General features: G+C 55.2%; 2 protein-coding genes across 3 annotated transcripts; both read left to right on the top strand.

Moving 5' to 3' along the window:
- The first annotated feature begins 210 nt into the window (after positions 1-210).
- On the top strand, positions 211-2,915 carry LOC103785481 (histone H2B type 2-K1). The gene is made up of 2 exons (XM_008967954.4): positions 211-578; positions 2,654-2,915. The coding sequence occupies exons 1-2, from the start codon at positions 360-362 to the stop codon at positions 2,888-2,890; spliced, it is 456 nt and encodes a 151-aa protein (XP_008966202.2). The 5' UTR covers positions 211-359; the 3' UTR covers positions 2,891-2,915.
- Positions 2,916-5,239: 2,324 nt separating this feature from the next.
- On the top strand, positions 5,240-19,808 carry IQCA1L (IQ motif containing with AAA domain 1 like). Of its 2 annotated transcripts, XM_055115257.1 has the most exons (20): positions 5,265-5,343; positions 5,952-6,279; positions 7,274-7,393; positions 7,692-7,877; positions 10,227-10,298; positions 11,677-11,882; positions 12,773-12,857; positions 13,352-13,474; positions 13,627-13,702; positions 14,126-14,232; positions 15,020-15,103; positions 15,194-15,249; positions 16,082-16,164; positions 16,317-16,424; positions 17,187-17,386; positions 17,614-17,676; positions 17,849-17,935; positions 18,225-18,402; positions 18,802-19,040; positions 19,591-19,808. In XM_055115257.1, exons 1-20 carry the CDS (start codon positions 5,333-5,335, stop codon positions 19,696-19,698), a joined length of 2,520 nt encoding a protein of 839 aa, XP_054971232.1. In that variant the 5' UTR covers positions 5,265-5,332; the 3' UTR covers positions 19,699-19,808. The 2 variants fall into 2 exon arrangements, with proteins under 2 accessions (XP_008966223.3, XP_054971232.1); XM_008967975.5 differs by lacking the exon at positions 17,614-17,676 and having other exon boundaries at positions 5,240-5,343; positions 19,591-19,805.
- The last annotated feature ends 1,296 nt before the right edge of the window (positions 19,809-21,104 follow it).

Genomic DNA, 21,104 nt, shown 5'->3' with positions numbered 1-21,104 from the left:
GGTTTGATGTGAACCAGTCTTGTCTCTTCAGCTCCACTGGGGCCCAGTGGGGGAGGGAGCTTGCATTCCTTCTGGAGTCTCCAGCACTCTGAGCTGTGCTGGCACCTGTGTGCTCCGTGATTACAGGCTGGTGGGCTGGAGTTGCCTGAACTTTTAACAAGTGTGTAAATACACTGGGAGATGGTTGGGTGGGGGAGGGGACCTGGTGAAGGGTTTCTTAATTCAGAGGGATTACTTGTGGGAGAGGAAGGAACAATTAGTCTCTTTTCAAGGTTAGCCCAGAGCATGTTCTGGATTGGGATTGAGTCACGCCCCTTACCTCCCACCCACCCCCCCCCACCCCCCACTCTCCCAGGTGCATGTCCCCAGCCACACCTGGTGGGGCAGCTGACTTGATAAAAAGTAGCTCCGAGGGGGTGGGCGAGGGCTATTCGAGAAGCAGGAGGATGAGCGCTGAGTATGGACAGCGGCAGCAGCCCGGGGGCCGTGGGGGTCGCAGTTCTGGGAACAAAAAGTCCAAAAAGCGCTGTCGGCGCAAGGAGTCCTACTCCATGTATATCTACAAGGTGCTGAAGCAGGTGAGTGCATAGCAAGGATGTGTGTGAGGGATGCCCTCACAAAGCGCCTTGAAAGGGCACTGGCTGGAAGCGGGGACCCTGAGGTTAGTGTTGGCACTGGGGCAAGTGGCTCAGGCAGGCCGGGCCCCTCTTGAGGTGGTGGGACCTGGTTTCTGAGGTCTCCACCTCTCTCAGGATCTTGGGCACTGGTGATAGGAGACAAAGCGTGCTCCCTGCCACCCTCCAGAAGTTTACGGGAACGATATGAGATAACGTGATTAGGTGGGACATAATTAAAGGACAAGAGGACCACACTTTCTATGCCAGGCTGAAGGTGATCAGGTGCCAAACACATTATGATACAAAGTGTGTTGGTGGTGACCGAGAAGAGGAGTGATCAGGGTGAACTGGAGTCTTGGGGAAGGTCTTCTGGACAAGTGGCACTCAGTTCTTTGAGGGGCTTAGGGTTTGTCCACCTTATAGACAAACAGCTTGAGGCCCCTAAAGGCTCCATGGTGTTCCTGCATCACATGGCCTGACAGTGGCAGTGTCCCAGTTCCCCTGGCTCTGGGCAAGCCCCTAGCATCCTTCCTGTGTGTCCCTCTCCCCAACACACTGGGGCTGCAGGTGCCCTATATTCATGCACGAAAAGCAGCTACTCCCAGGGCTTGGAACACTGACAATCAGTTTGTCTGGAGGATCCAAAGCTGCTGCTCAGCAGGGCCAAGGCCAGGAGGAGGCGGGGGTAGCCATGTGTTGCGGTCTCCAACCTGCTTGAAACTCTTACCCCTCTGTTAGAGCAGGCCCCAGAGGTAATGCCTGTCTCCAGTCCAAATCCCATTAGCGGTTTTAGTGAATTGACAACCTGGGTGCCTGGGAATGCTCTTGTGGGGTTGGGGGTGGGTGGGTCCAGCACTGATATGGGTTGGCTGAAGAGATGCACCAGAGGACAGACTCTGGTGCCCTGAAGAAGGTGGGGTAGGAGTGGGTATCGCTGAGCCCTGTGTCTTAGCCTGATTTTGAGGGGCAAAAATTGCAACTGATGGGTGGGACAAGGCCTGGACTCGCAGAGGAGAGTGCTGCTGAGGGCCAACCCCTCAACCTCCTGATGTGGGTGAGAGCTCTTAAGGAGAACGGGGTTTGCTGACAGCAGAGGGGGTTTGGGCAGAACTAGCCTTGTGCCAGGTGCAGATTTGCTGCTGGCAGTGGAGACCAGAGGTGGCAGGGAGGGCGGGTGGGACAGAGCCTCCTGGTTCTAGTGCTGTCTCCATCTCTGACTCCATGTAGGTTGTGGGACAGTCACTTCTCTCCCACTTCACATCTGACCAGGTCTGCCTACTCACATTTTAGAACTGCCATCAGTTCCCATTTGCTTTACTAGAGATCACTTAGTTCAAAAGCTTGTGTGACAGAAGAGGAAACTGAGGCCCAGAGGAAAGGGCCGTATTTGAGGTCGTAGTGATTCACAGTACAGCTGTGGAACAGGACTCCTCTCCTGGTCCGGGGCTGCGACTGTGTCACATGGACAGGCTCACTGGTTATGTGCTCCACCAAGTTACATGCACAAACGTTTTGACACTACAGTCCCGCCTCTGGAAATAACCTTCCCTATGCTCACACAAGATTCAAAGATGGGCATTTACCATAGCACCACCTAATAGCAAAAACAACAAAAAACACCCCAAACCCAAACCCCGAATATTCGCGAAGAGAGGAATGGTGATAGGAAGTATGATACATCCATACCGTGGAACACTATGCAAATGCATCAGTGAAACCAGCAAGATGCATGTGTAACTGGTCCCGTTTGTTAAATATAGATGCTTGTGTGTGCTCATACAAGGAACTTAATCATGTTACCTCCTGCAGTCGAAAACTTCTTTTAAAAAACTTGGATATACCATAGCAGTACAAAGAAAACACAAATCCCTATTTCCATGACTGTTGGCCTCTGGGAAGGGGCTGGTGAGGAGCCTCCTTGCCTTCTGCCTCTGGCTTCCTAGAGCCCCCAGCTCAGGGCTGAGGCTTGCAGTGTAGGCAGGACCCCCCCTCCCCTGGCCCCTTCCATTAACCGAGTGGTGCTGCCCTCTCTCCAGGTGCACCCTGACATCGGCATCTCTGCCAAGGCCATGAGCATCATGAACTCGTTTGTAAACGACGTGTTTGAGCAGCTGGCGTGTGAGGCTGCCCGGCTGGCCCAGTACTCGGGCCGGACCACCCTGACATCCCGAGAAGTCCAGACGGCTGTGCGTCTGCTGCTGCCTGGTGAGCTGGCCAAGCACGCTGTGTCCGAGGGCACCAAGGCTGTCACCAAGTACACCAGCTCCAAGTGACCCAGGGTCTGACAAAAATAAAGGGTGAACTGTTTCTGTGCACTGTGGTGATTTGAAAGAAGGGTGTGTGAGGCCAGGGTGTGGTCTGGAGCAAGGGTGTCCTCACTTCGAGGCTACCGCAGGTGGAGAAGCACTTCTTCAGATGTCTTAGAAACTGCTTTCTAGGTGTATCCTGTGAGCAACGTGTGATAGCTTTGTAAACATGCGAATGTTCTATTTGGTAGTGAGCTGAAATAGGACCTGGGACTGGACTAGCATCTGGATTTACCGCCAGCTGATTCCCTCTTGGGGCCTGAAATTCCTCCTGTGTGGTCCTCTTTCAGGCTGTGTCTTCGCAATGTCATTTCCCACCAACTGTCATTGCGTCCTATACGACAGGCACTGTTGTGTGAAGGGGCCACACAGATCAAGATATAAAAACTGAAGGCCCAGACCGGCTTCTAAATAACCTGCTGAGATCAGTATGATTTTTCAGTTTCCCCTTTATTTCGGAACAAATCAGTGGGGATGTTTTTGAAACTCCTAACATCCCCAATTTTATTTGGAAAAATTTGAAACCCACAGAAAAACTGCAAGAAGCACCATGGCCACGCCTATGTCCTTACCTAGATTTACTGCTCACCACTTAACCACTTGCTTTTCCTGTCTCATGCAGCCTCTGCTTATCTTGTGGGCATATGACCCATAAATCCTCTTCCAAGCTTGGACAGGATGAAGGGGTGGGATTTAGACAAACCTCCAATCCTTTGTTCCCTTTGTAATTGGACAGACCTGGCTTGTGGTCGCTTTCATCTCCACATACTGAAAAGGCATCGCCTTGTAGTAATAGCTGACGTTCAGCGGCAGCTACCTAGGTCACGTGTATTTTCTCATACCTCGAGCCTCACCTTGAGGTTCTGTGAGCTGAGGACTAATGATGCACGTTTACATTCACAGCTAGCAAGGGGCAGGCCCAGGAGATCTGGCTCCAAAGTCTCACTCCTGCCCACTCTGCCCTGTGTTCACACCTTGCCCTACCAGGCATGACCCAGGCCAGCAGGAGCCAAAGCACCTGGGAGCTTGTTAGAAAGGCAGACTCTTGGGTCCCCCCTCAGATCTGGAGCAGAATATGTTTATCTATCTATCTATCTATCTATCTATCTATCTATCTATCTATCATCTATCTATCTATCTATTTTTGAGACAGAGTTTCGCTTTGTTGTCCAGGCTGGAGTGCAGTGGTGCCATCTCTGCTCACTGCAACCTCTCCCCATCCTGGGTTCAAGCGGTTGTCCTGCCTCAGCCTCCCGAGTAGCTGGGATTACAGGCATGTGCCACCACGACTGGCTAATTTTTATATTTTTAGTAGAGATGGGGTTTCACCATGTTGGCCAGGCTGGTCTTGAACTCCCAACCTCAGGAGATCCGCCTGCCCTGGCCTCCCAAAGTGCTGGGATTACAGGCATGAGCCACTGCGCCCAGCCTGGAATCTGCATTTTAATGAGACCTTCAGGTAGCTCATAGGCACCTTCGAGTTCCTCCTCTTTGCTCCTCCTTGCCGCTATCTCCCTTCTGTCCCTTTCCCTGGCCCTGTTCCTCTTAGATTTACTTATTCATAAGCCTCGACGTGACACTGAGCCAAAAAGCTCACCCCAGCTGACCAGCCTCAGGCTGCTAGTGGTATAATATTTTGTCTTTTAGGAAAAATTATCTCCTGAACTTGTAGCAGTGACGGGAGGTGGTACCCACAGGTGACCAAGTGAGCCCCAAGCATGCAGAACAGCATCCACTATACTTTCTAGCATGATGCTTCACACGGGTCTGGCTCATGGGAATGGTGTGAACTCTTGGCAGGCCCCAGGGAGGCAAGCATGGTTATGCTCACTTTCACCCAAGGGGGCAACTGGGACTTCAGGGCCTTCTGACTCCAAATCAGTGCCTTTCCCCTCCACCACACGGGCTTCCCCGTGCTGTCATCCAGAGAGTGAAGGAGGGCTGTGGGGCTCAGGAGGCGGGGGCTGAGAGAAGGAACAGAGGCCGCTGAGAGTGAGAAGCTGCGGTGATGCCTTGTTAGGGGGTAATGTCTTTAGGACAGATGTATCCAGAGCGCCAAAGGTTTCAGGGGACTTCAAATAGAAACTTATTTTACTTGTTCCTTACAAGAAAAATGGCCAAAGTTGGACAACATGTTCTGCCCTAAGCTTCCAAAGTTTGCTCTGCGGGAGCCTGCAGCCACCCACCCACAGTCCCTTCAGCGCGCTGCTTCCAGGACGTCCTCCGAGATAAATGTCCCCGATTCTGCACCCACCAGCCCCCTCGCCTCAGCCCTAGAACACTGGTACAATGGGTCAGAACTCTTAAAACCAGGCTGTTCTGCCCTGTGGCCCTGGAAGTCAGGGAGCCACAGAGGTTCTATGAATTCCACCACCAGCAAACAAGGGGCAGCGTGGAGGAGTGGACACAATGTCTGAGGGGTGAGTGAGGGGCTGGAGTGGGGCTCCCAGGGCAGAGAGAGCAAAGGGCAGAGTACCTCCTTGGTCCTGAGAGGCTGGGGCAGAGTGGCGATTTGGGCACTGGGCCACCCCAGCTGCTGCTGCTGCCCTGGCAGCTTTCACTGTGGAAACTTCCCTCCGATGGTTAATTCCAGAACCAGGGCTCTGCTCTGGGGAAGGGTCCCTCCTCCACATTCATCCCTCACCCCCACTTCCCACCCACCAACCCAGATCACTGCAGCATCCGTGGGCTGCCCCACACCTTGAGGGCCCCACTGCCCCTGACTCCCAAAGACCCCTTCCTTACCAGAGCCCCAAGCCTGGGCTGGCTTCCCCCCAAACCCCCAAAGGTCATGCCCATTCTCTCTGCTAATCCTACAGCGGAGCCCAATCCCACACTCTCCCTAAGACCAGGTCGGTGTCCACTCATTGCCCTGCGGGCTCCTTACCTCATTGAAGTCCATTTAGGAGCCATGAGTGACATCACACCTTCTGGTACCCCGAGCCCACACTCCTCAAAAGGCCAGGCTGCTCCGTCTCCCCACTCCTCCGTGGCTCAGAGCACGCGGCACCCGCCACCCTCTCCCCAGAGCTTACCAGCGCCTCTGGGAGTCCTCCCACGTGACCCTGCAGGAGCTGCTGGACCAAGAGCAGCCTCTGCTCGAACCTGTGCCCGACCGGGAGCGGCAGTCCTTCCAGTACAGGCTCGCATCGCTCTACCTGCACTACCTGGGGCTGCTGCGCCGCTTCGACACCGTCTATGACCAGATGGTGCAGCCGCAGAAGCGGCGGCTGCTGCGACGCCTGCTGGACGGCGTGGCGGGCCGCGTGCTGGAGCTCAAGGACGAGCTGGTGCACGCCGACCTGTGTGAGAACCACTGCCTGGACCGCGTGCTGCAGGATCTCAAGCTCACCCCAGTATGTGTGCGCAGCCGCGAAGCCACGCCCCCAGCCAGCTAGCGGGAGGGGAGAGGTGGGGTGGGACCGGCCTTGACCACCTGGGACATAGAGCCATGCCCTGGCCAGCTTGGGGTCGGGTTGGGTAGGGATGGGGCCGACCACCCCTGCCTACCCGCCACCCCACGGATATCCCTGGTGTTGGGACACCTGCTAGGAGAGGAAGGAGGGCAGAGAAGATCAGAGGATGGGGTTTGGCCTTGTAGGAAGGGCTTCAGGAACCTTGGCGGTGGGGGGTGTGCATGGAGGTACTTAGAGGTTGGATGGAGTCAGGGTGAGGTCCCCTGCATGACTGGGAAGACCCACGAACCGCAGGGAATTGGTGAGGAGAGTCCTTTAGAGCCTCCTCAAAGTGTGGTCCCTGGACCTGCAGCATTGACATCACAAATGAGAAACTCTGCATCCCTAACTCACTAAATCTGCACCTGCATTTTTATCAAGACCCTCCAGTGATCTGTGTGCACGGGCAAGTTCTAGAAGGCTGTTCTAGAGCACAGAGCTTCTGCGGGGCCTCCAGTCCGGCTCAGGGTTCAGTAACTGCTTCATATCCAAGACTATCTCAAAGTTTCCCCAACCAGCTGCAGCAGTGCGCTTGGTTGGGGGTGGGGGCACAGGGAAGATTCCCCAGGTCCTGTCATTCTGATGTAGTAGTCTGAGGAGGACCTAGGAATCTGCATTTAAGAGCTTCCCAGTTGATTGTGATGCACAACCAGGTCTGAGACCACTGCCACCTACCATGAGACTCCAGAATTCAACTCCAGCCAGAGGATGGGGGCAGAGGAAGAGAGGAATGACTCTTGGGGGTATCTGCCCCATTACCCTTTAAGTTTAGTCAGGACTCTAAAATGGAGGAAAACCGTGCTGGGGGTGTGTAAGCCCCTAAAAATGGTAACGGATTGGCCAGATGGCTCAGACTTTTGATTCCTGACCCTCCTCCCCCAACATTGCTCCAAAGGCTGACCTGGAGGTTCCAATCCCCAAATACTTCCTGCTGGAGCAGTCCACCACTGTGCGGGAGCGAGGGCTGATACTGGCCGAGATCCTGTCCAGACTGGAGCCAGTGTCCTCCCAGAAGGTAAACGGGGGTGACACCCTTCCAGACTCTTCCATACCCCATCTCCTGAAAGACTCCAGAATGCAGAGAGGCCCCTCCCTGCTCTCTACCAGAGTGCCCTTTAGGTAATCTCTGGCCTCCTTCAAGGCTGTTTTTGTGCTCATGGTAACCCTCCAACGCCAAGACAAGACTTGGCCTCCCAGATACTCTGGGAGGATGGTGTCCTGGTGCATCCTTTGATGGCTGGTCTCCCAGCGGCCCACCCTGGATGCAAGCTCTCCCTCATGTGCTCCTGCTCTTTTGCCCCTGCTCTGGCCAGAGCGTTACAGGAATGCACCGGACTGAGGCCATAATTCTAGTGCAAAAGGCAGAGCGGGCCAGGCAAGGCCGGCTTCGAGCCACCTTCATGCAAGAGATTCGAAGAGATGAGGAGCAGGATCGGAGGATTCGGGAGGATGGATGGCACAAGTTCAGTCAGGGCCAAGCAGCTGTCACCATACAGAAGGTAACCCTAGGTGCCCAGGAGGAGGGCCAGGGTAGAGTCACCTCATTCAGGAAGCCTGCTGGGCTCAGTAATTGATCACAGGAGTGCAAGTGCTTGGATTCTGTAGATTTCAGCTCACTGCAACCTCTGTGTCCTGGGTTCAAGCGATTCTCGTGCTTCGGCCTCCTGAGTAGCCAGGACTACAATCCTTTGACAATACGCCCAGCTAATTTTTGTATTTTTAGTAGAGATGGGTTTCACCATGTTGGCCAGGCTGCTCTTGAACTCCTGACTTCAAGTGATCTACCCACCTCAGCCTCCCAAAGTGCTGGGATTACAGGCGTGAGCCACCATGCCCAGCCCCCACAACTAGATTCTAAACCAGTCAGTACTTTAATCAGTCAGCAAGCATGTATCTTACTCGTTTATTATTTAATCTACATCTCTATTTTCAAAAGGGTTTGTAGTAGGATACCTTAAAAATCCCAGAAACAGAAGGATCATTAAAATTAGAGAAGAAAGATCCATAATAGAGTAGCAGAACAGAATAGATGATCACTCCAGAAACTCTTAAGACTGTTGAAAATGAGGCACTAAAATGTATCCTGCTGAGGCTGGAGCATTGCTTGAGCCCTGAGCAATGTGGCAAGACCCCATCTCTTAAAACAAGAAAGGATCCTGAGCCTCCTGGAAACTAAGACAGAGGGAAACTTGATCATGATGGATTAATTTGATAACTGATGTGATCTGAGCACCCCCAAACTCTGTGCCTTCTGGGTCACCTTTTAACATGGAAATAACATAATTTCCATAATTCTATCCCCTGTCTCACCTCACTGCAGAAAGCCCTTCTCTGCCCTAAGGTTCCCTGAGCATTCTTACCATCCTGGTTGTCACACGTCTCCTTTGCTCTGGACAGCCACTATGCACCTCTCTGGGTCAGCCTCTGCTGTCGGCCTTGATGTGTGAACATGGCCTCTCCTACCATTCCTTAAAATGCTGCTAACACAGGCTGACTCCTGGTGGTAGTGGTTAACAGCTTGACCAGAGACTGGAGGAGCCCCGGGAAAATTCCAGTGCAGGAACAGACCACTTTCTGTTCATGCAGGTGTCACTGCCCCTAAGGCCACTGGCCCTGCTCTGTTGTGGAAGCCTCTTGCCACCTTTTCTTTCCAGGAACTGTTGACCTGGGGTGGGCCCTCTTTCTCTATCAAATCAATCTCCCCCGCCTTCCTCTCTCTCTCAAGTCCCAATACCTCAAAAACCTCTGCCTCCTAGCCCACTAGAGAAAACTTAGAACTTCCCACCAAAAGACAAAAGCAGGCAACCAACTAACAAACAATAGTGATTCTATGAAGATATATCATCTGCAAATGGGATAGATTCGTGCATTACTTATCAGTACACTGAGCATGCTGGTCTGAGGCAGGATGACTGTGTCAATGTCTGGCTTAGAAGGAGGTTCTCGACAGCAGGGCTCACTAAAGCAAAGAAGTCAAGAAGGAGGATGGACCCCAAAGATGGAGTCCCACTTCCCCTGTAGACCAAAGCAGATCATTTTGTACCTGTTGCCAGACATCAAGAGTACAGAAATATTGCGTGCTGGTCTTAGAGTCATCCAGAGCACTGAGAAAAGGAAAGAATATATGAAGGACCCAGTCATGGCGGGCCTGGCCTGTGGTGGTCACAGGAGTGGGAGGACGAAGCCCAGATGAGAAGGGCAGGAACCAGTCCCTGCTCCTGGAGGTGCCAGGAGGCAGATGGAAAGCACTGGCTGGCCCGGGCCCTGACTCTGCCTTCCTCTGCCCAGTGTCCCCACCCTCTGGCCCCACTAGCACTCAGTGATCCTGGAGTCTGAAAGTAGCTGGGCCTGGGAGAAAGAGGACGGGTCCAGCTCTGCACAGATGGGGTCTTGGGCCTGGGAGAGGTCATGTCCAGTCTCCGGCCTCAGTTCCCTTGGGTCTAAAATGTAGGATTAACTGAGGAGCTCCACAGTCCCTGCAGCGCCAGTGTCTATGTGCCTGGGTGGAATCAAGTATTTATTCCAACTGCTCTGGGGATTCTGAGGAGGGGGTGTAGGGAATGTGTAGGGTGCTTGAGCTCTGATCTGTCCCTCAAAAGATAGCAAATCAGGGTGGCGAGGGGAAGAAGAAATCCCTGGGGGGCCCTGGGGCCAGTTGGCTTGAGTGCCCACCTGAAATCACCCTGTTCCAGGCTGTTCGTGCTCAGTGTGCACCTGAGCAGGCTTGCCCAGGGCTCCTCCCCACCCCACCGGAAATCTCTAGTGTGACCCTCTCGGACCCTCTCTGAGAGACAGGCTGCTGCAGGGTGGAGAGTGTGTCCTGTGTGTCCCCTACATCCCTCCGCCAGGTGTGGAAAGGCTACCTGCAGAGGAAATGCACTCAGCAGGACCGGCGAATGGAGATGGAGTTCATTGGCATGGTGAGCTCAACCTGCCCACCATGGTGGGGCCTGGAACACAGGGCTGGCCAGGGCAGGGTCCCCACCCAGAGCACAGTCTTCTTCCAGCCCCACAGTGCCCACGGTGCTCTCCTCTCAGGCCAGGTGGAGAGCCTGGGAGAGAAAGAGGCAGGACAGAAAAGCCCCCTGGCCATATCCCTTCACACCCTTTTTCTTGTAGAAATCCGGCCCCTGGCAGCAGCTCACCTGTGGAGCCATGAGGGGCACTGTGTAGAGCATCCTGGACCCCGTGTTCCCACCCCCAGCTGGAAGGGGCTGCAGGGGTGGACCCTAGAGGGAGGAGGCTATAAAGCCAGCAGGAGCAACCCCACTGCCCCCCGCAAGCCTCTGGCAGCCACGGGGAGACACCAGGGGCTGTGTTGGGTGGGGACACACTCCCCAAACCAGGGCTTTCCAGGCCATGTGCCTGTGTGCACACACGTGTGCCTGGCCAAAGTGAGTAGGCCTGGCTCCTTGAATCTGTCTATCCCCTGTTCTCTGTCCTCTCACCCAGCTGGTCTCCACTGACTTAGGAAAGGCAGGCCAAGCCTGGAGGGGTGGCGGGAGCATGCTCCCTGGGGGAAGGGCTTTGCCCCAGGCAGATCCTGTGGAGGCCTGGCTGCCAGAAGGAGCTGGGGAGGGGGCTGGGCTGGGGACTGGAGGGATTGGAGGGAAGGGAGCCTTCCCAGGTCTGGTGACATCTTGGCAGGCTGGGAGGCTACCACTGGAGGCTTGGGGCCTTGGGAGGAAGGAGGGGCCAGGGGCTGCTGTGTGGGAGTGGAGGTCAGAGACTTGTTGGGGGGCCAGAGGGCTGGACCCCCAGGAGACGAGAGCAGGCTGAAAGAGGCAGGGGTTGGCTTCAGCAGGGAGGGGTCCGTGCACGGCAGTGGGTGAGGAATGAGCCCGGCCACCCGGGCCTATCAACAGTGTGAGCTCAGCGTTTTCAGTAATTGTCTCTGCGCAGAGTGATATTTAAAATACATTTGGGAGCCAATGAGGCGGGAAAGTGGCTGCGAGAGCGGCTGCCAACTTGGCCGCGGGGCGGGGGTGCAGGCGGGGGCTGGGGCCGGAGGCTCCAGGGGAGGGTGTGCTGGGGAAATTGGGCAGGGGACAGCCTGGATGCATCTAGCAAACTCATTATTAGAGTAATTTACACAGACGAATTCGGCTCCAAACACAGTTTCTCCCGATGCAGGCATGCCCGTTGTTCCGTGTGGGTGTGTGTGCGAGGCCTTGTGTGAGCGTGGTGTTGGGGAAGGAGTGGGTACAGGCGTGTGTGCCCGAGGCTGGGGGCTGCATCCAGACTGGATGCTGGTTCCTCCCACTCCTGAGCCCCTCAGCCTCTCTTCCACTCCCCCAGATCCCCTCACCCAACCAGGTAGAGCACCTGAGCATCATCTCCCAGGCACGCCTTGTGGAGGATGTCCGGAGGCTCCGCCAGATGGAGAAAGAGGAGGAGTTCCGGGCAGCAATGGTGAAGGCCCATGATTCTCTGGTAGAGACAGAGGGGCCTGACATGAAGGAGAAAATGAAGGAGCAAATCCGACAGTGGTTTATCGAGTGCCAGTCAGTGTCCTCAGCTGACCCTACCCTCCATCCTTCATTCCCTTCGCTCAGGGTCCCTCAGGGCTGCTCCTGCCCCATCCCCTGCATGGGTTCTGCCTTCTAGTCCAGATGGGGCCTTTTCTCCTCTACCCCCAGGTCCCCAACACACTGCTGACCCTCTTGGTTTCAACAACTTTGGGCCCCCAGTGTACAGGACCATCTCCACACCTGACTTCTCAATTCCACAAGGGAGAGAAAGTGCCAGAATAGGGTGGGGAAAGCACCCATGGATGCCCCCTGAGTGATCTGTCCTCCTGTTTGTAACAATCCATTCTCCCACCTCTCCCTCTGTCACCCTGGTCCTTTATTTTTCTCTGGTGTTCTCCATCCATCCACCCACCCTTTTATCCGCCTCTCCATCTACCTATCCATCCATCCACTCACCCGTCTACCCAACTGTCTATCTATCCTTCCATCTGTCCATCTGCCCATCCACCCACCCACCCTTCTACCTACCTCTCCATCTATCTACCCATGCATCTGCCCAGCTGCCCACACCCCCTTCTGCCCACCTCTCCATCTGTCTATCCATCTGTCCATCCACCCACCCACCTACCCACCTCTCCATCTCCCCATCCATCCATCCACGCATCTACCCACCCTTCTACCCACCTCTCTGTCTATCCTTCCATCTGTTCATCCACCCACCCACCCTTCTACCCACCTCTCCATCTATCCACCCATGCATCTGCCCATCTACCCACCCACCCTTCTACCTACCTCTCCATCTATCTATCCATCTGTCCATCCATCCACCAACCCTTTTACCCACCTCTCTGTCTACCTATCCACCCATCCATTTGTCCATCCATCTATTCATCTTTCTGTCCAATCATCTTATGTTCACTTAGTGACCTTACCGGCCGGTTCCCTGATTATCCGGATGCGTCTTCAGGTGGATCCTACTCAATTTTTGCAGACAAAACTCCAGAACAGGTACCCTGTTGGAGGTGGGGCAGATGGTTTTTTGTGGCAGGTGGAGCCTGAGGCTACAGAGAATAGCGAGTGGGGTGGGGTAGGGGGTCAGCCTCAATGGAGGCAGAGGTGGCTGGGGGAAATGCAGGCAGCTAGAAAGACGGCATGGGGAAGAGGAGCAAGGAGCAGCTGCGGCTGGAGCAGGCATTGTGGCTGGGAAAGGAAGGATGTCTGGGTAGACTGCAGTGGCTCCAGATCCCGTGGCCCAAGAAAGAACAGTGGCTCTGACCAGAACGCTCCTTCTTGGGCACCCTTTCTCCTTGGACCCCAAAGGAGTCTCTGCATGCTCAGCTGTCCTGACCCCATCAGTTACTCTAGGCCTAGGGAATCCTTGGTTCACCCTAGTATCAGGCCCTGAGCCTGAGAGATCGCCAGCTCTCTTCTGTAAAACCCAGGGCTCTCTTCTGTAAAATCCCCTTGATCTTCTCTGAAATGTCTTGTGTCATTGGTCACAGGTGAGAATGGAACTGGAAATGCAGGTGCAAGAGAACAGAAAAAAGGAACAAGAGAAGAGCAAGGAAAAAGGAAAGGATGAAAAAGAGAAGAAGAAAGGAAAGGAAGAAAAGGCCAAGAAGGGGGTAAGATACCTCTCAGATGCATGGTGTGAGGGACAGGGAGGAGAAGGTGTGGGGGAACTCGTGGTAGGAAGATGGGTTCAGGTAAGATTAGGGCCAGAGTCTGTGCTAGGCAGAGGTGAGGAAGTCAAGGTCAAAGAATGTTTCTATTCTAGGAAGTGGATGCGGTGTTGCAAGTGTTGCCATCCAAATTTATCCCTAGGATCTGTGCCGGGCATGAAGAATACTTAAGTAAGAGGGGAGACGGCTGGGGAAGAGTGTCTGTGCCTTGTGGGACCCGGGGCCCTGGGTCCTGCAGAAAGTGGGCGTCTGCCACATGGACCATGAAGTGGCAGTGTGGGTGTGTAGGCGAAGGGGACAACACCAAATGAGGAGAGGGAGGTATGGTGTGCTTCTTCGGGTGGGGGCGTTACAGATTTGGGTCTGAATCCTGTGGCCACAGGCCTTGGGGTCAAGCCTATCTGCCGTCTGGGTAGAAGCAATGCCAGGCTGGTGGGTGGGGACAAGGCAACCAGCCAGGGCCTGGCTCCTGACCTGTGTGCACACATGTGTCTGTGTGCACGTATGTGTGCATGTGCTTGTGCACGCATGAATGCATGTGTGTATGCACCCGGCACTCTGACCTTCATGCATCCATCCATTCTCTGCGGTCAGATACATGGAAGAACCGGTGTGAGAGCATACACCCCAGTCAGAATTATGACTCCGAGACCCTCCGGGAGGAGAAGAGGAAAGAGGTAGAGCTGGAGATCCGGATACAGGTGTGAGCACAGGGTCAGGGCTTCCCTGCAGGCCACCACCCTGTACCCTCCCCCATAACCCACATTTCCAGCCAGATTCAGGCTCCTCCCCACCCATTTCTCTGCCTCTCTCTTGTCCTGAACACACAACCCCAGTCCCCAGCTCATCCTCGGTAGACTTTGCTACCTCCATGCATGGTCCTAGCTCCACCTGCTGCCCACGTCAGTTCCCACCTTCCTCTGCCTCCCCCGGTCCCACTTTCTTCCAGGGCTGATGCAGCAGGGGTGTGGAGGGTATGGGAGGGGCTCGGAGCCAGGGTGTCCACACCCCACCACCATCCTCAGGAACCCTCTGATGATGTGTCCCACCCATGCCGTGGGCTTCAGGAGTGTTCAGTCATGTGATCTTTTACACAACCCATGAGGAAAGTACCGTGGTTTTCCTGATGGTACACATGGGAAACAGGCTAAGCAGTTATGCAATCATTTAGGTCACAAAGACCTCAGCGGGGGATCTTCGGTTTGAATTCCATCTGGGGGCTTCTCCGCATGTTGAAGGCTGTTAAGAACAGGGCTCCTGAGAGAGCAGGAAGAGGATTAGGACTGGGTGTGAACAGGTGCCAGGAGGGAGGGAGGAATGCAGAGGAATGTTCAGGAAGGCATCAGGGCTGTCCCTACTGCCTTCATCAGGCTCACTGGGCTCTTCTGTAAGGCTCTTCCCCTCCTTTCCATCCCTGCCTGCCTGCTCCTCTCCCACCTGTCCTCCCAGCCCCAGGCCACCCCGCCACACCTCGGCTGTCTCCCCTAGGTGGATGAGCTGATGCGTCAGGAGCTGAGGAAGCTCCGTCTGGCTGTGGACAAGGAGGAAGAAAGACCCTTGAGGGCTCCAAAGGCAAGATGAAGGGCTGGGGCTGGGCAGGGGAGGGCACACAGGGGAGGCAAGGAACAGGGCACAATGACCTATGCGCTCGTTTCCAACCAGAAAACACCTGGGAAGAAAACTGGGAAAAAGAAGGAAAAAGATCTGACCTCAGACAGGTAGCAGGACCCTGTCGTGCACACTTTGCGTGGTGGTGGTGGTGGAGTAAGTCCCAGTCCAGGGACCTGACTGCAGGTCCTGGCTCTGCTGCTGTGAGACCTTGGGAAAGTCACTTTCCCTCTCTGACTCCCTGGCCTCGTTCACCAAGTACCTGCCCTGCCAAACTCACATGATAGCCGTGGGGATCAAGCAAAGGCACAAGAAAGGGCTCTCTGTACGTGAAATGCAGAGCGAGATCTCAATGGAGTTTATAATCAGGTCATTGCTCTCCACTTCCAGATCCTTCCTCCAACCTATGCCTTAACCAGCTCTGTCTGTGCCAAAGTCATTTCCCCCTGGACTTCCCACTCTGAGACATTAAGGGACTTGTCAGTGGTCCCTTCCTGCTGACTTGTCTGGTAAAGAGAGCTCACAAGCGCCTTGACGTCAGCTGCTTGAATTTAATGTCTGTCTCTCCCAGGAGCACTCATGTCTTAAATGTAGTTTCTAAGAAGAGGGCAATGCTTAACTCAAATGACTGGATTTCTAATGGTGGACCTTTGGTCAGGGGGCAGACTCATGAGTGTCACAGAGGCCCCTGTCCCCCTCACACCCCTCTTACAGAGCACCCACTGCGGGAGGCTTGCCTCCTGGGACATTGATTTGGTGCCATACCTGATGCTGCCTGTTTGCAGGCACTGTAGATGTTTTTGACCACAGAATTGTACAGGAGAACCACTGATACCCTGTCTTCATGACAACAGCCCCCATCTCTGCCTCCATTTCCCTGTGTTCTCACTTGCTAATGTCCCTTGTGGTGGGGGGGGGTCTTCCTGTGCCATCCTCTGCCAGGTCTGTGGAGTCTCTGTACGAAGAGCTTGTTATTTCTGGCCTTCTAAGGAAGAGTGAGTCAGTAGCATTGAAAGACTACATAGGTGAGACCCCTCCCAGAATGCCTGTTCCCACTCTGTGGCCAGGTGCCAAGGCTCCCCTACCCCCATCCACCAGCCCCGCCTTCCCTGTGGCTGATCACCTGATTGCCACTCGGAGAGGGTGCCTGTCACTCAGTGGCTGCCTATCGCCACAGGTGACTTCCTGTATCTTGGATCCACTCTGAGTTTGGCGAAGAAGTTGCCCATGCCATCCCTGTTTGACATACGACAGAATGTGGCTTTGTATGCGGTCCTTCGGCTTGGTGAGAGGCTCTGGGGGTGTGAGGAGCTAGCTCTGGGCAGGCAGCCCTTGGGGTGAGGGCTGGGGTCAGGGTAGGGTGGCTGAGGTGGACATGTCCAGCCTGGGCCTCCAAGCCCCAGGTCCTCCTGCCCTGCCCAGGCCCTGCTGGAGGTCACACCCAGATTGGGCCACTCCAGAAATCAGGTGGGCCCTTGACCTGCTGAAAGAGCCCACACTGCCAGCCCTTACTCAATCCCAAGGGACAACCCAGGGTCTGTTCTGCTCCCAGAAGACCACCAGCCCTATACCCCCTGAGCTGAAGAGCTTTCTGAAGTGATTTATCCCATGCCTTCCTTTTTTTTTTTTTTGAGATAGAGTCTCAGTCTGTCGCCCAGGCTGGAGTGCAGTGGCACAATCTCAGCTCACTGCAAACTCCACCTCCCGTGTCCCGTGCCTTTCAATTCCACCACTCATAATCCAGGAGTGGAAGCAGATGGAATGGAAAACAGAAAGGGCGTTAGTGGGGGTAGCAGGCTCCTCCCAGACCCATGCACAGCTCCTCATACTGGAGACTCCTAAGCCATTCAAAATGTCCTGCTGCCACTCCCGGCTCCCAGACCTAGTGGACTAGGGGACCTGCTGGTGTTGGGGAAGGTAGTACGCCCTGTGATCTGCACCTCCTCCCCCAGCCCCAGGCCCTTGGCCTGACCTTACGCAGTCATCTCCAGCCCTGATTCCTGCTGCTGACCTGTCGCCTGGCTCTGGCCCATTTCCTTGCTCTCAGGCTCCCCGGATATCCACATCATGGCCCCGCTCATCCGCTCCATCCTCCTGGTGGGCCCCTCTGGCATGGGGAAGAAGATGCTGGTCAAGGCAGTGTGCACAGAAACTGGCGCCAACCTGTTCGACCTGTCGCCGGAAAACCTGCTGGGCAAATATCCTGGCAGGAATGGGGCACAGATGATGGTGCATATAGTCTTTAAGGTCCGGAGCCCCCAGCTTTTGGCATTTGTGGTTCTCAGACCTGTGGCAACAAAGGAGGGTGGGCTTTGAGGTCACGTCACCCATCAGCCTACTGGGTATGATTTCAGGTGCTGAACTGGTGAGGTCTCCCTACCAACCGGGCTAGGAGCTTGGGTTCCCCCTGCAGCCCCTGTGGTGGGGGAATGAAGGGAAAAGGGAGGACACAGAGCAGTTTCTTTTCATGGTAGGATGAGACTGAATATGCAGCTCCCCCATGGGGGGCAGTGACTCAGTTTACCCTGAGGTGTGAGGTATGTGCAGCAGCAGGCTGGGAGGTAGGACTTCCAGGTGTGGGGAGTGGAGACTGGGCTCCAAGGTCAGCCCCTGCTCAAGGCTGGCCCTCATCCTGCCTTCTGACCAGCAGGGACATGACCCTTCTCCAGAGACATCTAACATCTGATTTCTACATTCTGACCCATCCAGGTAGCCCGACTCCTACAGCCCTCTGTGATTTGGATTGGAAGTGCTGAGAAGAATTTCTATAAGAAGATCCCCAAAGAAGACAAGGAGGTGAGGGAGCATGGATGTGAAGGCCGTGTGGGCAGGTAGCGTGAGCTGGGGCTGGGCTGGAAGGCCTGGGCTTGTTCAAGTCGCTCCAAACCCCAACCACTGGGGCCTTGCACATGCCCCTCTACTCCTCACACCCAGTTTCCTTGTCTCAAAGCAGGATGGGCAGCCTCCTCATCCCGCTAGGGCTGAGGTGAGGCTGAGGGTGGGGTGGGCTCTGAGAACTTGGGAGCCCCATACGCTGGGCCACTGTGCCCCAGCCCCACCACTCCTCCCTCCTCCCCTGGAGCAGATGGACCCAAAGCGGATAAAGAAGGACCTCACCAAGGCCTTGCGGCTGCTGACTCCCGGAGACCGTGTGATGCTGATTGGGACAACCTCCCGGCCGCAGCTGGCCGAGATGCGGGGTCTGTGCCGGGTCTACGAGCGGATCCTCTTCATGCCCCGGCCTGACTACGCGTCCCGCTATGGTGAGGCCTGGGGACGTGCGGACGGCTGCGCCTACCAAAGCCTGCCCACCTCCCGCCCCATACCCCATTGCTGCTGCGAGCCCTCACCCCCACAGCCAGGTCTTCTGGAAGGGCTGCTGGACAAGCAGCCCAGTGGCCTGGGTCGTGGCTTTGGCTCTGTGGACGCAAGCAGGTGGTTTATGTCCTCCGAGGCTCTAACTCCTCGGGTTGAGTTGGGAGGATGACCCTTGCCTAGCTTGAGATCCGGTACCTTCCCTGGGGAAGGAGAGCTGATGGACGTGGAGCTGCTCCCCGGAGCACAAAACTCCTTCCAGATCCAGGCGGGGGCTGCTCAGGCCTTGTTGCCCCTCCCTGGTGCCCACTGCCCCTCCAGGCCCCATGTCCTCCACATGCCTGCAGTGCTCTGGAAGCGTATGATAGAGGCCCGGGGCATCCAGCCGACCCAGCACCTGGACATCAGTGCCCTAGCCAAGGTCTCCGATGGCTACACGCCGGGTCACATTCTTCAAGCCATCCAATCGGTGCTGAGTGAGCGGCGGTTCCTGCAACTGTCCAAGCGGCCCCTGGTGGCCTCCGAGTTCCTGGGACAACTGGTAAAGCTGGATCCAGTGTACAGGGAGGAGGAGGAGTCCCTGAAGGTGAGGTGGCAGGGCCAGGGGCTGTGGGTAAGCAGCGCCCTTGGGGAGTCAGCCCCCTGAAGCATACCTCGGACCCCTCCCTCTGCTCCCACAAATTACCAGAAGACAATCAGTGGAAATGTGTGTGGAGCTCAGCTGGGAAGGGAGCAGGAAATCACCAGGAAATGCCAAGGCTTCGGGGCCATCCCACCTGGTTTCCCTGAGGGTGGGAGCTTGCAAGAACCACCGAGGTATCAGGAGCCCTTTGTGGGTTCTGGTAGCAGCTGCCACCCACCTTTCCCACCCCCGAGTCAGTGCCCCTGCCAAGGATGGCCTTGGGAGTGCAGGAGAGAGGGCTGCAGGTGTGGAGGGAAGAGGGCTTGCCCACTAAGAACGGCTGACATTGTACCTGAAGCATTTGGTGGGGAGCAAGGGAAACCCCAGCACTAATAGGACCCCCAAACCCAGGAGGAGAGGAGAAGAGGCTGCTGAGGAAACAATCTGTAAAAGGGGGAGGGGTGAGGTCAGGATGGGTCTGAGGGCCTTACCACTCCTGTGCCCACCAACCCAGGACTGGTACTTCAAGACCCCACTGGGCAAGAAGAGCATGAAACACAGGGTGGACCAGTTGGAGGCCGAGGAGGCCAAGCTGGACAAGGAGAAGAAGAAAAGGAAGTGATGGCTAAGGCTTGCGGGCACCTGAGATTAGTGGCGTGGGACAGGGCAGTGGCCCAAGGGTAAAGGGATGGGGCAGAGGCATAAATGCCCAGATGACTTGGGAACAAACTCTTCTTGTCCATCCATGTCCGTGTCTTCCCACCCTTCCCTCTGTGCCCCCACCTGTGCCTGGTGCTGTCTAGCCCACACCTCTCTCCTGGGCCCTGGCCCTTGCCAGCTCACTGCCACCTCCTTGCTCTGCCTCCTAGATCCCTGTCCTCAGCCCCCACTTCCAGGTCTTCATCTCCTTGTCATTGTCCTATCCTGGCTCCCTGAATCTCTTCCTCCTTGAGGTATTTAAGGGAGAAAAAATAGGAAGAGGAGAGAGGGAAAGAGAAGAGTGGGAAGAAGGAAGGTCTGCAGTCAGATAGAAAAAGCACAGGTCTGGAAGTTAACTGTCCCTGGTTCTAAACGCACTTGGCACTAACTCCCTGTGTGACCTGGAGAGTGCTTTCCTGTCTCTGGGCCTCAGTTTTCTTACTTATAAAGCAGAGAGAGATTGGACCAGGAATTTCTAAGGTCCCTTTTACTCTAGGGTTTGACTATTCTAGCAAAAGTGTCTGGGAAGTCAGGGCAGAGAGGTGCTTGGGGAGCGGCGGGGGCAGGATGGGAAGCAAGGCTCAGCAGAGGTGTGGGGAAGCGGTAGGGCTTTGTGACTAGGGTAAGGGCTGCTAGTAGACCCAATGCTGCAATGGACATGGGAGAGCAGCATTGGATCGACCCAGTTTCTCAGAGTGGCCTTCATCTCTTTCCTCTAAAGACCTGTCCCCTGGCACTCTGCCTGCCCCAGCTGTGCACTGCATCCTCTGACCACAGCCTAACCCTCAGGGCTCAATGGGATAGAGCCTCCTGCCCCTGGGGTGGGAGTCCATCTGTGGGTTTCCCCTTGCTGGGGAGGGAACAGCTCAGGGGAGAACGGGGTCAGAGAACTTAGGGAGCAGGGGCAACCATACCACCAAGGGCTGGGGAGCCCCAGAGTGTTCTCTTGGAAGAGGCAGACCCATGGACCATGTACACAGTGTGTGGATGAAGGCCAAGGTGTGTCCACAGGTAGTAAGAGACAACAGGAGACCTGAAACTATAAAACCCCTAGAAGAAAACATAAGGGAAAGCTCCATGATATTGGTCTGGGCAGAGATTTCTTGGATATGACCTCAAAAGCACAGGCAATGAAAGCAAAAGTAGACGAATGGGATTGTACCAGACTAAAAGGTTTCTGCACAGCAAAGGAAATGACAGAGTGGAGAAACAATCTACAGACTGGGAAAAAAATATTTGCAAATCAAACATCGGATAAGGGGTGAATATCCAAACTACACAAGGAACTCAAACTACTAAATAACAACAACAACAACAAAATACCCCATT

The sequence above is a fragment of the Pan paniscus genome, chromosome 6, assembly GCF_029289425.2.
Source record: "Pan paniscus chromosome 6, NHGRI_mPanPan1-v2.0_pri, whole genome shotgun sequence".
In the NCBI taxonomy this organism is placed as follows: Eukaryota; Metazoa; Chordata; class Mammalia; order Primates; family Hominidae; genus Pan; species Pan paniscus.
This window is presented reverse-complemented; position numbering and strand designations above follow the sequence as displayed.